The sequence below is a fragment of the Dendropsophus ebraccatus genome, chromosome 6, assembly GCF_027789765.1.
Source record: "Dendropsophus ebraccatus isolate aDenEbr1 chromosome 6, aDenEbr1.pat, whole genome shotgun sequence".
NCBI lineage: Eukaryota > Metazoa > Chordata > Amphibia > Anura > Hylidae > Dendropsophus > Dendropsophus ebraccatus.
In genome coordinates this window covers 87,993,164-88,005,411 of record NC_091459.1, presented here as the reverse complement: position 1 = coordinate 88,005,411, position 12,248 = coordinate 87,993,164, and the positions used below count along the sequence as shown (strand labels likewise).

Sequence of the window (12,248 nt, the reverse complement as noted above, 5' to 3'; positions counted from 1 at the left end):
CTGTACGTTGCTGGTATACATCAGAATACCAGAAAAGGTTTGTTCATACATACCACAGCAGACTTACTAAATTTATTTTACCTAACGTATCCTTTTTTGCAGGACTAAAGAGCAGAATACTTTTGAGTCCCAAAAACAAAGTATACATTTGGCAAATGTACTAAACATTGTCAGCAGAAGTCAATGAGCCTACCTTGGATGTTTCATTGTATTTATCAGCATACTTTATCGCTAAGATCTCAGTATACCAACAAAGTACTTTTTTTTTTTTTTTTATTACTGCTGTATGTTTGGAGTTAACAATGTGTATGAGCTATTACGTTGCTGTTGTACACAGCTTTTTTTTTTTTTTTTTTTTTTTTTTAAACTGCCACTGCAGTCTCAGGGTTGAATCTAAAAGTGGATTGTGTTCTTCTTTTCAGTCCAAATAGTAATTAAGTAGACAATACTCTCATTGCCTTTTTTACATCGGCCCGGCCGTTGTCGCATATGTAGCAGGCTCAGGAGTTGAACCTGCCCTATATACAGTGAGCGTCAGCTGTACGTTACAACTAACACCTGTCTGCAAGCACCGAAGGCAGACTTCAGTGAGTGAAAGTGGTATAAACACTGACAGACCCCCACCAGCCTCCTGCAGCACCATGTCCCGGCTCAGAAATGCAGGATTCCAAGAGAAAACAGGAGACTGGAGGCCAACAGTGAGCTGGTAATGCTGCTCTGGCATGGGTGAGCACAGCTTTTATTCCTACCCCCTGCTGACACTGGATTTTTACATTTTCCTTTAAAAATGATAGCTGAACAACTAAACAATTACTTAAAGGGATTATCCAGCAGTAGAAAAATATGGCCACTTTCTTTCAGAGACAGTGTCACAAGAGTCGTGTTGTCTCTTGAAGAAAGCAGCCATGTTTTTTAAGGCTAGGTTCTCACACAGTATTTTTGCTCAGTATTTGGTCCTCTAATTGCAACCAAAACCAAGAGTGGATTGAAAACACAGATAGGCCATCTTCACACACTGTTCAAATGTAGTGGATGGCCGTCATTTCATAACGAAGACCAATGTTTTAAAACAACGCCAATTATTTGCCATTAAATGACAGCCATCCACTAAATTTCAACAGTGTGTGAACACAGCCTGTGTTTTTAATCAACCTGGTTTTGGCTGCAATATTAGTACCAAAATACTGAGCAAAAATACTGTGTGCCAACATAGCCAAACGCTGGATAACACTCAACTATTCATTTGTAAGTGTAGAAGGCATTAGCATGCTCCAAGTGTTGTCATTGTCCATGGGCTGGTATTGCAGCTCAGACTATTGACTTGAGTGCTGCTCTACCAGACACTGTACTGTGTCATTTTTTTGCATCATAATTTTATTGATCCTCTAAAGTTACCGCAATGCAAGGTCATCTCACCCCAGATAACATTAGCAAATTTTCATTTTTTTATCTTAAAAAGCATCACAAACAATTCATATTTATGTACAGAAAAAAAATCTACATGCTTTCCTCCTCACCTAAAATAAATTTACACAGTATACAAATTCAGAAGAGAACAACTTCATGGTTCACTACCAGGACTGCAATGGTTAAAGGAGCATGTAGGGAATTGCTGATATAATTCAGCATTACAAAAAATATTTGTTAAAAAATATTTATTAAAGGATGAACACTATGGAAAATAAGATACACGGGGGGGGAAAGAGTCTCTGCTGGAGATGACATCTGCACAATGGCACTGGTGGGGGCTGTGAACATGGAGAAAGATGAATTGTTCTTCAGTACTGAAAACTTCTCTTTGTCTGGATGTCATCTAATATTTGCTGGAGCTCCTCTTCTTCAAAACGGCCTTCAAGGCTGGAGGAAATAAGAAATGCAGCATAAGCAAAAGGTTGGATTATTGTAGTTTAACAGAAGAATTAGCATCAGATAATATACAGTTGATGGGGATCTCCTGGTAGACCTGATCCTAGGCTGATCACTGATGTTCCAAATCATGAGGATGCTCTAGTACATAGTCTTAAAGTAGTTATCAAGTACTAAAAGGGGGGGGGGGGACCCAGCACAACTCTTGAGTGTAATTTCCCACACAACCCGAGGACAAGAGTGGTGATGTTGTTGGTAGGAAGTAGTTATGTTTTTCTAATCCTGGATAACCCATTTAACCTTGACAGTTATAACAGGAAAGAGCAGAATGAAGTGTTGAATTAAGGGTCCTATCACACCAACAGATATCTGACAGATTTTGACAGCCAAAGCCAGGAATGGATATGAAAAGAGGAGAAATCTCAGTCTTTCTGTTATGACCAATTATCTGTTTATATCCATTTCTGGCTTTGGCTGCAAAAATCTGTCACAACATCTGTTGGTGTAATAGGGTCCTAAGGCTATGTTCTGATGAAGTAGCAAACCTCACATTCAATTTTCAATTAAATGATTTGATGGGTTTTACTGCCTTTTGATCAATTTATCTTCAAAGAACCCTGTGAGTGTTTTAAGCGCTCCCCATGCTGGAACACCCAGCAATTAGCTGCTATCTGTAGGGAAGGTGTTCAATTTCTCTGCAGTGCCACCACAGGGGAAATAAGGCTATACACCAGGGGTGGGGAACCTCCGGCCCGCGGGCGGCATCCGGCCCGAGACCTCCCGATGCAGCCCGCGGCTCCCCTGTGACATGCGCCGCACTGGAGGGGAAGGAGCCAGCGCACACAGCATCCTCCGGTGTCTGTGACAGCTGCCAGGAGGATGCTGTGTGTGCTGGCTCCTTCCCTACTAGAGCGGCGCACGTCTTCCGTCTCCTGCGGGCCGCGTGCGATGATGTCATTTCATCGCAAGCCGCCTGCAGGAGAAGACGACCTGGACAGCGTGGGAGAGGAGGAAAGGTGAGTGGGATGTTTTTGTTTTTTTTTTATTTGGGGGTTAACTAGGCAACAGGGACATGGCTGATGAGGGTTAACTAGGCTACCAGGGACATGGCTGATGGGGGTTAACTAGGCTACCAGGGACATGGCTGATGGGGGTTAACTAGGCTACCAGGGACATGACTGGGGGGTTAACCAGACTACAAGGGACAGGCACTGGGGGGGGTTAACTACAATAGCAGGGGCACTAGGGGAACAATACTTTGCCTTGCCCCGGGTGCTGCAAACACGCTACTAACTGCCGCGTACAGTATGCGGCCCTCGAATGATTTTATTAATGCCCGACCGGACCTCGAAATGGAAAAGGTTCCCCACCCCTGCTATACACAGTACCCACTCATATCAAAGGTCATTACGTAAGTGTAATGCAGGGCAGGGTGGGTATGTCCTGCTGTCCACTGTGGCCAAGAACTTAGGATCTCAAGTAGAAACACCCCATTAAATTAATTCACAGTTGACTAATAGTGTAGTGTATATGAAAGGAGGTTTTCTAAACTGGACAACTCCTTTAACCTCTATATGTAAATGGCATTTTAAGTTCTTACTACCATAGCCTAATAAGATTATTTTTTTTCAGAAAAAAGATAACATTTTTGTTGCCAGCACAAAGTGTAAAAATGGAATCCATAAACACAGCATGGTCAAGTCACTAAGGAATCCTAAAACCAGACTGTCACATACCTTGGAATTAAAGCTTTGGCTTCATCTGCAGTTTCTGGACACAAGTTAGCTAAACAGGCCAACTCAAACCTGTGGAGCTTCTTCTGTAAGAGCAGGCTGTGAAAAGACATGATATTTGTTAGTCTACTGCTCCATAATACGACGCCATGTTCAGGACATGCATCAACATAATACAAGCATAAAATGGCGTTTCATTTACTTTTGCACATGCTTGAGGAAAGCTCACAATGAGGTTTGTAAGAGGCGAAACATCTCAACATGTATTCAAGATGGCACAATAAATCGCATTAACTAAAGAGATGCATTCTTCTACTTTGTACTAAGTATTTATCAGCAAAAATTTTGCCATGTAGCTATAAACATATATAGTTTGCATCATTCTGTGTTAAAACTTTAATACAGTAGGCTACGAAAATAGAAACGAAAAACATTTGCAGTCATGTACTGGATGATCCTCAAGGTTTCCAGAATTTAGGGTTATAGACAGAATTATAATGGAGCCCTATGGAACTTCCAGTACAGCAATCTCCGCAAGTCCCATAGAGCTCCATTATAATTCCATCAACTGCTACTTAAGCAGTGAAACAGAGAAGAGGAGGCAGAGCACGCACTCCTGCCGCTTTATTCTAACAATCGGCAGGCTTCTCAGCACCTGGACCTTGACCGATATAAACTTCTCACGCCATGTCAAAAGTTTGTTTAAATGATAGATATCTTTTATAGAGTATGTGCTAGAGTTTGCCTACAAAATGCAGACAAACAGCAGAAAAATGCTATGCTGTGCTAATTATGTTTCCAGTCTTATATACCTACTTCTATATCTGTTGGGTACAGCCAGTCAGAAATCTTCCCTGTATAAATGACCATTTTCTACTGAATAGGATTGACCATGCTGAATATCAGAGTCAAAAAAAGGGGGTGAAAAGTCTGGTGCCATCGCTGCCCTGTAGAGGTGTTTAGCATCCTCAGTCCCTTCAACCTCATGTAAACATTCTGGCCACTTTGAAAGCTTTCTGCACATGTGAATCACAGCATATAACACTAGATGTACTAAAGAGATCTGAATGTATGTGTGCAGGAACAGTGTATGGGACAGCTCAGAAAAGTACAACTCCTATAGGATGGTATATAGCCATTACAGTATATGGTATATTTCTAGTGATAGGGTTACCTTCTGACACTGGCAATGGTTTCTCTGTTCTTGAATCGGCTGAAGCGGGCTGTGTAGTTGAGCGTCTTCATGAAGACTTCAGATAACTCCTGCTCCTCTTCTGCACTTTCATTCTGCTGTTTTCTGTGCTCCAGCAACATGTGCACCTCAGAATTGAGCAACGTCTCTGCACTCTCAAACTCTGCGCAAGAAATATGTTCAATGGTCAAATGGTGTAAAAAAATAAATAGATGAAACGTACTGCCACCTTCTCATATGCTTTGTGTTGCAACCTCTTATCAGTTATTTCAACACAATGGGAGAGATTTATCAAACATGGTGTAAAGTGAAACTGGCCCAGTTGCCCCTAGCAACCAATCAGATTCCACCTTTCATTCCTCACAGACTCTTTAGAAAATGAAAGGTGGAATCTGATTGGTTGCCAGGGGCAACTGAGCCAGTTACACCATGTTTGATAAATCTCCCCCTAAGGCCCCGTTCCCACTGAGCAAAGGTAACGGAATTCCGCGACGGAATTGTCCGCCGCGGAATGCCGTTAGCCTCCCGCTCATAATGGGAGTCTATGGGAGGCGCGCGCTCCTGCCCTGTCCGTGCTGAAGAATGAACATGTTCATTCTTCAGCGCGTACAGAGCAGGAGCGCGCACCTCCCATAGACTCCCATTATGAGCGGGAGGCTAACGGCATTCCGCGGCGGACAATTCCGTAGCGGAATTCCGCTACCTTTGCTCAGTGGGAACGGGGCCTAAGGGTGCGTGCACACAATGGAATTCCCGCGTATGACCCGCGGCGGAGTCAGTCGCTCGTACCCGAACAGGGCAGCATTCCGCTGAATCCGCCCGTGGACAGAAAAGTGTCTATGGCACGGGCAGAGGTGCGCGCCGCCGTGTTCGGGTACGATCGACGGAATCCGCCGCGGGTCATACGCTGGAATTCCGTAGCGTGCACGCACCGTCAGGGTGCATCCATACTGCAGAATCCGTGCGGAGAACATACCGTGGATTCAGGCGCTCGCCCTTGCCATAAATTCCAGTCTATGCTCGGGCAGATTCCGCTGTCGGCTCAAAGAATTAACAAGCAAAGAATTGCCTAAGCATAGAATGGAGTCTATGGCACAGGCGGAGAGTCAAGCGGGAGGGAACAAGGGCGAGCGGCGAAATCCACAGGATGTTCTCCGCACGGATTACGTAGTCTGAATGCACCCTTAGAAGAAAAGTCATGGAATTATGTAAATTACAAAGTTAAAGGAGAAGTTAACTTACAAAGTTAAAGGAGCTCCCAACACCTGCTCATACTATAAGCAGATGATGGGAGCTGTAGTTCAGTGTATATAATCCGGATCTACGAGAATGCGGCTGATCGGTGGGCGGCGGGAATGCGGCAGGTCAGTGGGCTTACTGTGATATCCTAATATATTGAATAAATACATTTATGCAATACTTTGGGGAGCAAGTACCCTTGCTCCCCAAAGTATTCCATAGATGTATTCATTCAATAAAGCATACTGTACACTACACTACATTACATTGACATCTATAGACACAATAAAGTCCCATAGACTTCTATATATAGAGCGCCCCCTGCTGGACACTCCATAGGAATTACACCTTTGGTCGTGACGTCACTGAATCTGAGAGAATTCTAACACTTCCTGATCTACTAAATTAAGGGAAATAGCCCTATATAATTAATGTACATTAGAAATTTGTATAACTTTTCATAAGTAACAACATATCAAAAATTAATTTTGGCCGGAGTTCTCCTTTAAAGCAAATGTACCATCAAGCTTGAAGCACTGGAGGGGGCCTCCCGGCCCCAGTGTGACGAAGCCCCTTCCCTCTGTGACGCAGCTCCATAGATTCTAATGAAGCCGCATCACAGAGGGGAGGGCAGATCATCACACTAGGGGGCGAGCAGGCCTACCTTCAGTGCTTCAAGTCAGGCCACTGCCTGGGAATAGGTCTATTGATGTACAAAATGGTGTACCTGATGGTACAATCGCTTTAACATGTTAAGGAAATGTGAATGATGCAAAATGGAAAAAAAAAATATTTAAAATGTCTCAAGTTACTCAGTACCGAATATGAGCACCACACAGAAATACATGCACTTACACACCTTGGTTAAAGGAGTACTACGACGAAAGAAAAAATTCAAATCAACTTACCATCAAGTTATACATATTTATTACAATCAGTTTATTTAAAAATTTCTAGCCTTTCAGTACTTATCTGTTGCTGTATGTCCTGCAGGAAGTGATGTATTCTTTCCAGTCTGACAATGTGCTCTGTGTTGCCATCTCTGACCAGCCACGAGGCTGAAGTTGGTTTCTTATTCGGCCAGTTTCTTATTCGGGGCTGAAGTTGGTTTCTTATTCGGCCAGTTTCCTATTCAGAGGATTTTTCTTTTTCCTGTTTTAGCTATTATTCTTACAGAAAATGTATAATATTCATACCCTACCGTAAGTGAGGGGCCCTGAGGGGACCGGTGATAAAAATGGCCAAAAGGACCCCAAGGTTGGCATAAAAATGGGCATCAAAGTAAAAACACAAAATTATGATTTAAAAATAAAATTGACTTTGGGCCACTGATCTCACCCTGATAATACACAGAGAGGGATGCCCCGCATCACATCCAAGAGAGTCCAGCCTGGCCCAAAGTGGTTCTGGGTGTAAAAACTGGCATCAAAGTGGGCAGATTGGCATTATTTCCTAATTTGAATAAGGAACAGGTGTTTTTAAATGGTTAAATGAGTTTGGGCCACTGATCTCACACAACGTACACACAAGAGAGGGATGCCCCGCATCACATCCAAGAGAGTCCAGCCTGGCCCAAAGTGGTTCTGGGTATAAAAACTGGCATCAAAGTGGGCACATAGGCATTTTCCCTAATTTGAATAAGTAACAGGTGTTTTCAAAGGGTTAAATGAGTTTGGGCCACTGATCTCACACAGATAATACACAGAGAGTAAAATCGGTGGAATTTGGCAACGGAACTCGGAGAGTTCCGTTGCCAAATTCCACCGATTTTACTCCGTGTAAACTGGCCTTAAAGGGGAACAACCTGGAGGTGGGAGTAATCTAACCCGCTGATATGTCCCTATTGCAGCGGAGACGCCATGGATGAAGGGATGTCTCTTATCTTCATCCTCGATGCCGTTGTGGTGCAGTTTGGCATTTGCTCCATTGTACATACAGACCATTATAAAAACTGGAGCCACTCTCTGTGTATTATCAGTGTGAGATCAGTGGCCCAAACTCATTAACCCTTTGAAAACAGCTGTTACTTATTCAAATTAGGGAAAATGCCTATGTGCCCACTTTGATGCCAGTTTTTATACCCAGAACCACTTTGGGCCAGGCTGGACTCTCTTGGATGTGATGCGGGGCATCCCTCTCTGTGTATTATCAGTGTGATGCGGGGCATCCCTCTCTGTGTATTATCAGTGTGATGCGGGGCATCCCTCTCTGTGTATTATCAGTGTGATGCGGGGCATCCCTCTCTGTGTATTATCAGTGTGATGCGGGGCATCCCTCTCTGTGTATTATCAGTGTGATGCGGGGCATCCCTCTCTGTGTATTATCAGTGTGATGCGGGGCATCCCTCTCTGTGTATTATCAGTGTGATGCGGGGCATCCCTCTCTGTGTATTATCAGTGTGATGCGGGGCATCCCTCTCTGTGTATTATCAGTGTGATGCGGGGCATCCCTCTCTGTGTATTATCAGTGTGATGCGGGGCATCCCTCTCTGTGTATTATCAGTGTGATGCGGGGCATCCCTCTCTGTGTATTATCAGTGTGATGCGGGGCATCCCTCTCTGTGTATTATCAGTGTGATGCGGGGCATCCCTCTCTGTGTATTATCAGTGTGATGCGGGGCATCCCTCTCTGTGTATTATCAGTGTGATGCGGGGCATCCCTCTCTGTGTATTATCAGTGTGATGCGGGGCATCCCTCTCTGTGTATTATCAGTGTGATGCGGGGCATCCCTCTCTGTGTATTATCAGTGTGATGCGGGGCATCCCTCTCTGTGTATTATCAGTGTGATGCGGGGCATCCCTCTCTGTGTATTATCAGTGTGATGCGGGGCATCCCTCTCTGTGTATTATCAGTGTGATGCGGGGCATCCCTCTCTGTGTATTATCAGTGTGATGCGGGGCATCCCTCTCTGTGTATTATCAGTGTGATGCGGGGCATCCCTCTCTGTGTATTATCAGTGTGATGCGGGGCATCCCTCTCTGTGTATTATCAGTGTGATGCGGGGCATCCCTCTCTGTGTATTATCAGTGTGATGCGGGGCATCCCTCTCTGTGTATTATCAGTGTGATGCGGGGCATCCCTCTCTGTGTATTATCAGTGTGAGATCAGTGGCCCAAAGTCAATTTTATTTTTAAGGGTGCGTTCACACCTACAGGATCTGCAGCTGATTTTCTGCAGCAGATTTCAGTTAAATAACTGAACACAGCATCAAATCTGATGCTGTGTTCAGTTATTTAACTGAAATCTGCTGCAGAAAATCAGCTGCAGATCCTGTAGGTGTGAACGCACCATAAATCATAATTTTGTGTTTTTACTTTGATGCCCATTTTTATGCCAACCTTGGGCTCCTTTTGGCCATTTTTATCACCGGTCCCCTAAGGGCCCCTCACTTACGGTAGGGTATGAATATTATACATTCTCTGTAAGAATAATAGCTAAAACAGGAAAAAAAAATCCTCTGAATAGGAAACTGGCCGAATAAGAAACCAACTTCAGCCCCGAATAAGAAACTGGCCGAATAAGAAACCAACTTCAGCCTCGTAGACCGGCCTCACACTGCCTAGTACCTGTGCTTCAGTACGTGTATCAGTGACATAATACACACAGGAAATGTACGCGGCAATAATCGTCTCTATCAGCCTGGCTTCTATGGACAATGGGAATGCCCAGAGCCGCAGCGGACCGGCTGTGCGCGCCATATGCCCCCATGACGGTGGACGCTGAGGAGCTGCCGCACACTACTACATTGGCTTGGCCGCTGCCCTGTATCCTCCACCCCGGTACAGCCGTTCCGGGACCAGCGTCTTACCTTTGGGGAAGAGTAACTGAGAGGCGTCCTCCTCCACATCCCCCGTCCGCACCTCCGCACCACCGGCTGCCATCGTTGATTCTCTCCAATAACGAAACCGGAAGCGGAAGTATCATAGAGCTACGATGTACTTGCGGCAAACGTGTAGTGACGGCGCTCTAGTCTGTTCTCTGATCTCCATGATCCAGGCTGAATCCCAGGCACGGAAAGGACCTGTGATGACGTCATGCTCATGTGACCAGCTCTGTTTTTTAGTTGTAAGTCCCCCTAGCCAATTACACATGGAAGAGGTTTCCCTTATGTATTGCCCATTTTGCACTTCATTAGTATTTATCAGGTGATTGACAGGCCTGCTTGCAAAGAGTTTCTGCAGCAGTGCTATGATCAGCTAGCACATATGCTCTGTACTGGAAGGTGTTTCCCAATATCATGTCCTCTCTGCTGTATTTCTGCTGTATAATTCAGCATAAGGTTTACTTCACAAAGATCCCCACCTCACATTAAAGGCACCATATAATATATACTGTCCCTTCATGACGAGGCTGAAGTTGGTTTCTTATTCGGCCAGTTTCTTATTCGGGGCTGAAGTTGGTTTCTTATTCGGCAGTTTCTTATTCGGGGCTGAAGTTGGTTTCTTATTCAGAGGATTTTTCTTTTTCCTGTTTTAGCTATTATTCTTACAGAAAATGAATAATATTCATACCCTACGGTAAGTGAGGGGCCCTGAGGGGACTGGTGATAAAAATGGCAAAAAAGACCCCACGGTTGGCATAAAAATGGGCATGAAAGTAAAACCACAAAATTATTATTTAAAAATAAAATTGACTTTGGGCCACTGATCTCACACTGATACTACACAGAGAGGGATGCCCTGCATCATACCCAAGAGAGTCCAGCCTGGCCCAAAGTGGTTCTGGGTATAAAAACTGGCATCAAAGTGGGCAGATTGGCATTTTTCATGATTTGAATAAGTAACAGCTATTTTCAAAGGGTTATATGAGTTTGGGCCACGGATCTCACATTGATATTGCACAGAGAGGGATCCCCCGCATCACAACCAAGAGAGTCCAGCCTGGCCCAAAGTGGTTCTGGGTATAAAAACTGGCATCAAAGTGGGCAGATTGGCATTTTTTCCTAATTTGAATAAGTAACAGCTGTTTTCAAAGGGTTAAATGAGTTTGGGCCACTGATCTCACACTGATAACACACAGAGAGGGATGCCCCGCATCATACCCAAGAGAGTCCAGCCTGGCCCAAAGTGGTTCTGGGTATAAAAACTGGCATCAAAGTGGGCAGATTGGCATTTTTTCCTAATTTGAATAAGTAACAGCTGTTTTCAAAGGGTTAAATGAGTTTGGGCCACTGATCTCACACTGATATTACACAGAGAGGGATGCCCCGCATCACAACCAAGAGAGTGCAGCCTGGCCCAAAGTGGTTCTGGGTATAAAAACTGGCATCAAAGTGGGCACATAGCCATTTTTCATGATTTGAATAAGTAACAGCTGTTTTCAAAGGGTTAAATGAGTTTAGGCCACGGATCTCACATTGATATTGCACAGAGAGGGATGCCCCGCATCATACCCAAGAGAGTCCAGCCTGGCCCAAAGTGGTTTTTGGTATAAAAACTGGCATCAAAGTGGGCAGATTGGCATTTTTTCCTAATTTGAATAAGTAACAGCTGTTTTCAAAGGGTTAAATGAGTTTGGGCCACTGATCTCACACTGATAATACACAGAGAGGGATCCCCCGCATCACATCCAACAGAGTCCAGCCTGGCCCAAAGTGGTTCTGGGTATAAAAACTGGCATCAAAGTGGGCACATAGCCATTTTTCATGATTTGAATAAGTAACAGCTGTTTTCAAAGGGTTAAATGAGTTTGGGCCACGGATCTCACACTGATAATACACAGAGAGGGATCCCCCGCATCATACCCAAGAGAGTCCAGCCTGGCCCGAAGTGGTTCTGGGTATAAAAACTGGCATCAAAGTGGGCAGATTGGCATTTTTTCCTAATTTGAATAAGTAACAGCTGTTTTCAAAGGGTTAAATGAGTTTGGGCCACTGATCTCACACTGATAATACACAGAGAGGGATGCCCCGCATCACAACCAAGAGAGTCCAGCCTGGCCCAAAGTGGTTCTGGGTATAAAAACTGGCATCAAAGTGGGCACATAGCCATTTTTCATGATTTGAATAAGTAACAGCTGTTTTCAAAGGGTTAAATGAGTTTGGGCCACTGATCTCACACTGATATTACACAGAGAGGGATGCCCCGCATCACATCCAAGAGAGTCCAGCCTGGCCCAAAGTGGTTCTGGGTATAAAAACTGGCATCAAAGTGGGCAGATTGGCATTTTTTCCTAATTTGAATAAGTAACAGCTGTTTTCAAAGGGTTAAATGAGTTTG

General features: G+C 44.4%; 1 protein-coding gene across 1 annotated transcript; it reads right to left on the bottom strand.

Moving 5' to 3' along the window:
- Window positions 1-396: 396 nt before the first annotated feature.
- Window positions 397-10,014, bottom strand: POLR2D (RNA polymerase II subunit D). The gene is made up of 4 exons (XM_069973863.1): window positions 9,839-10,014; window positions 4,774-4,954; window positions 3,603-3,698; window positions 397-1,857 (listed from the first exon to the last, which is right to left on the bottom strand). The coding sequence occupies exons 1-4, from the start codon at window positions 9,909-9,911 to the stop codon at window positions 1,779-1,781; spliced, it is 429 nt and encodes a 142-aa protein (XP_069829964.1). The 5' UTR covers window positions 9,912-10,014; the 3' UTR covers window positions 397-1,778.
- Window positions 10,015-12,248: the final 2,234 nt, after the last annotated feature.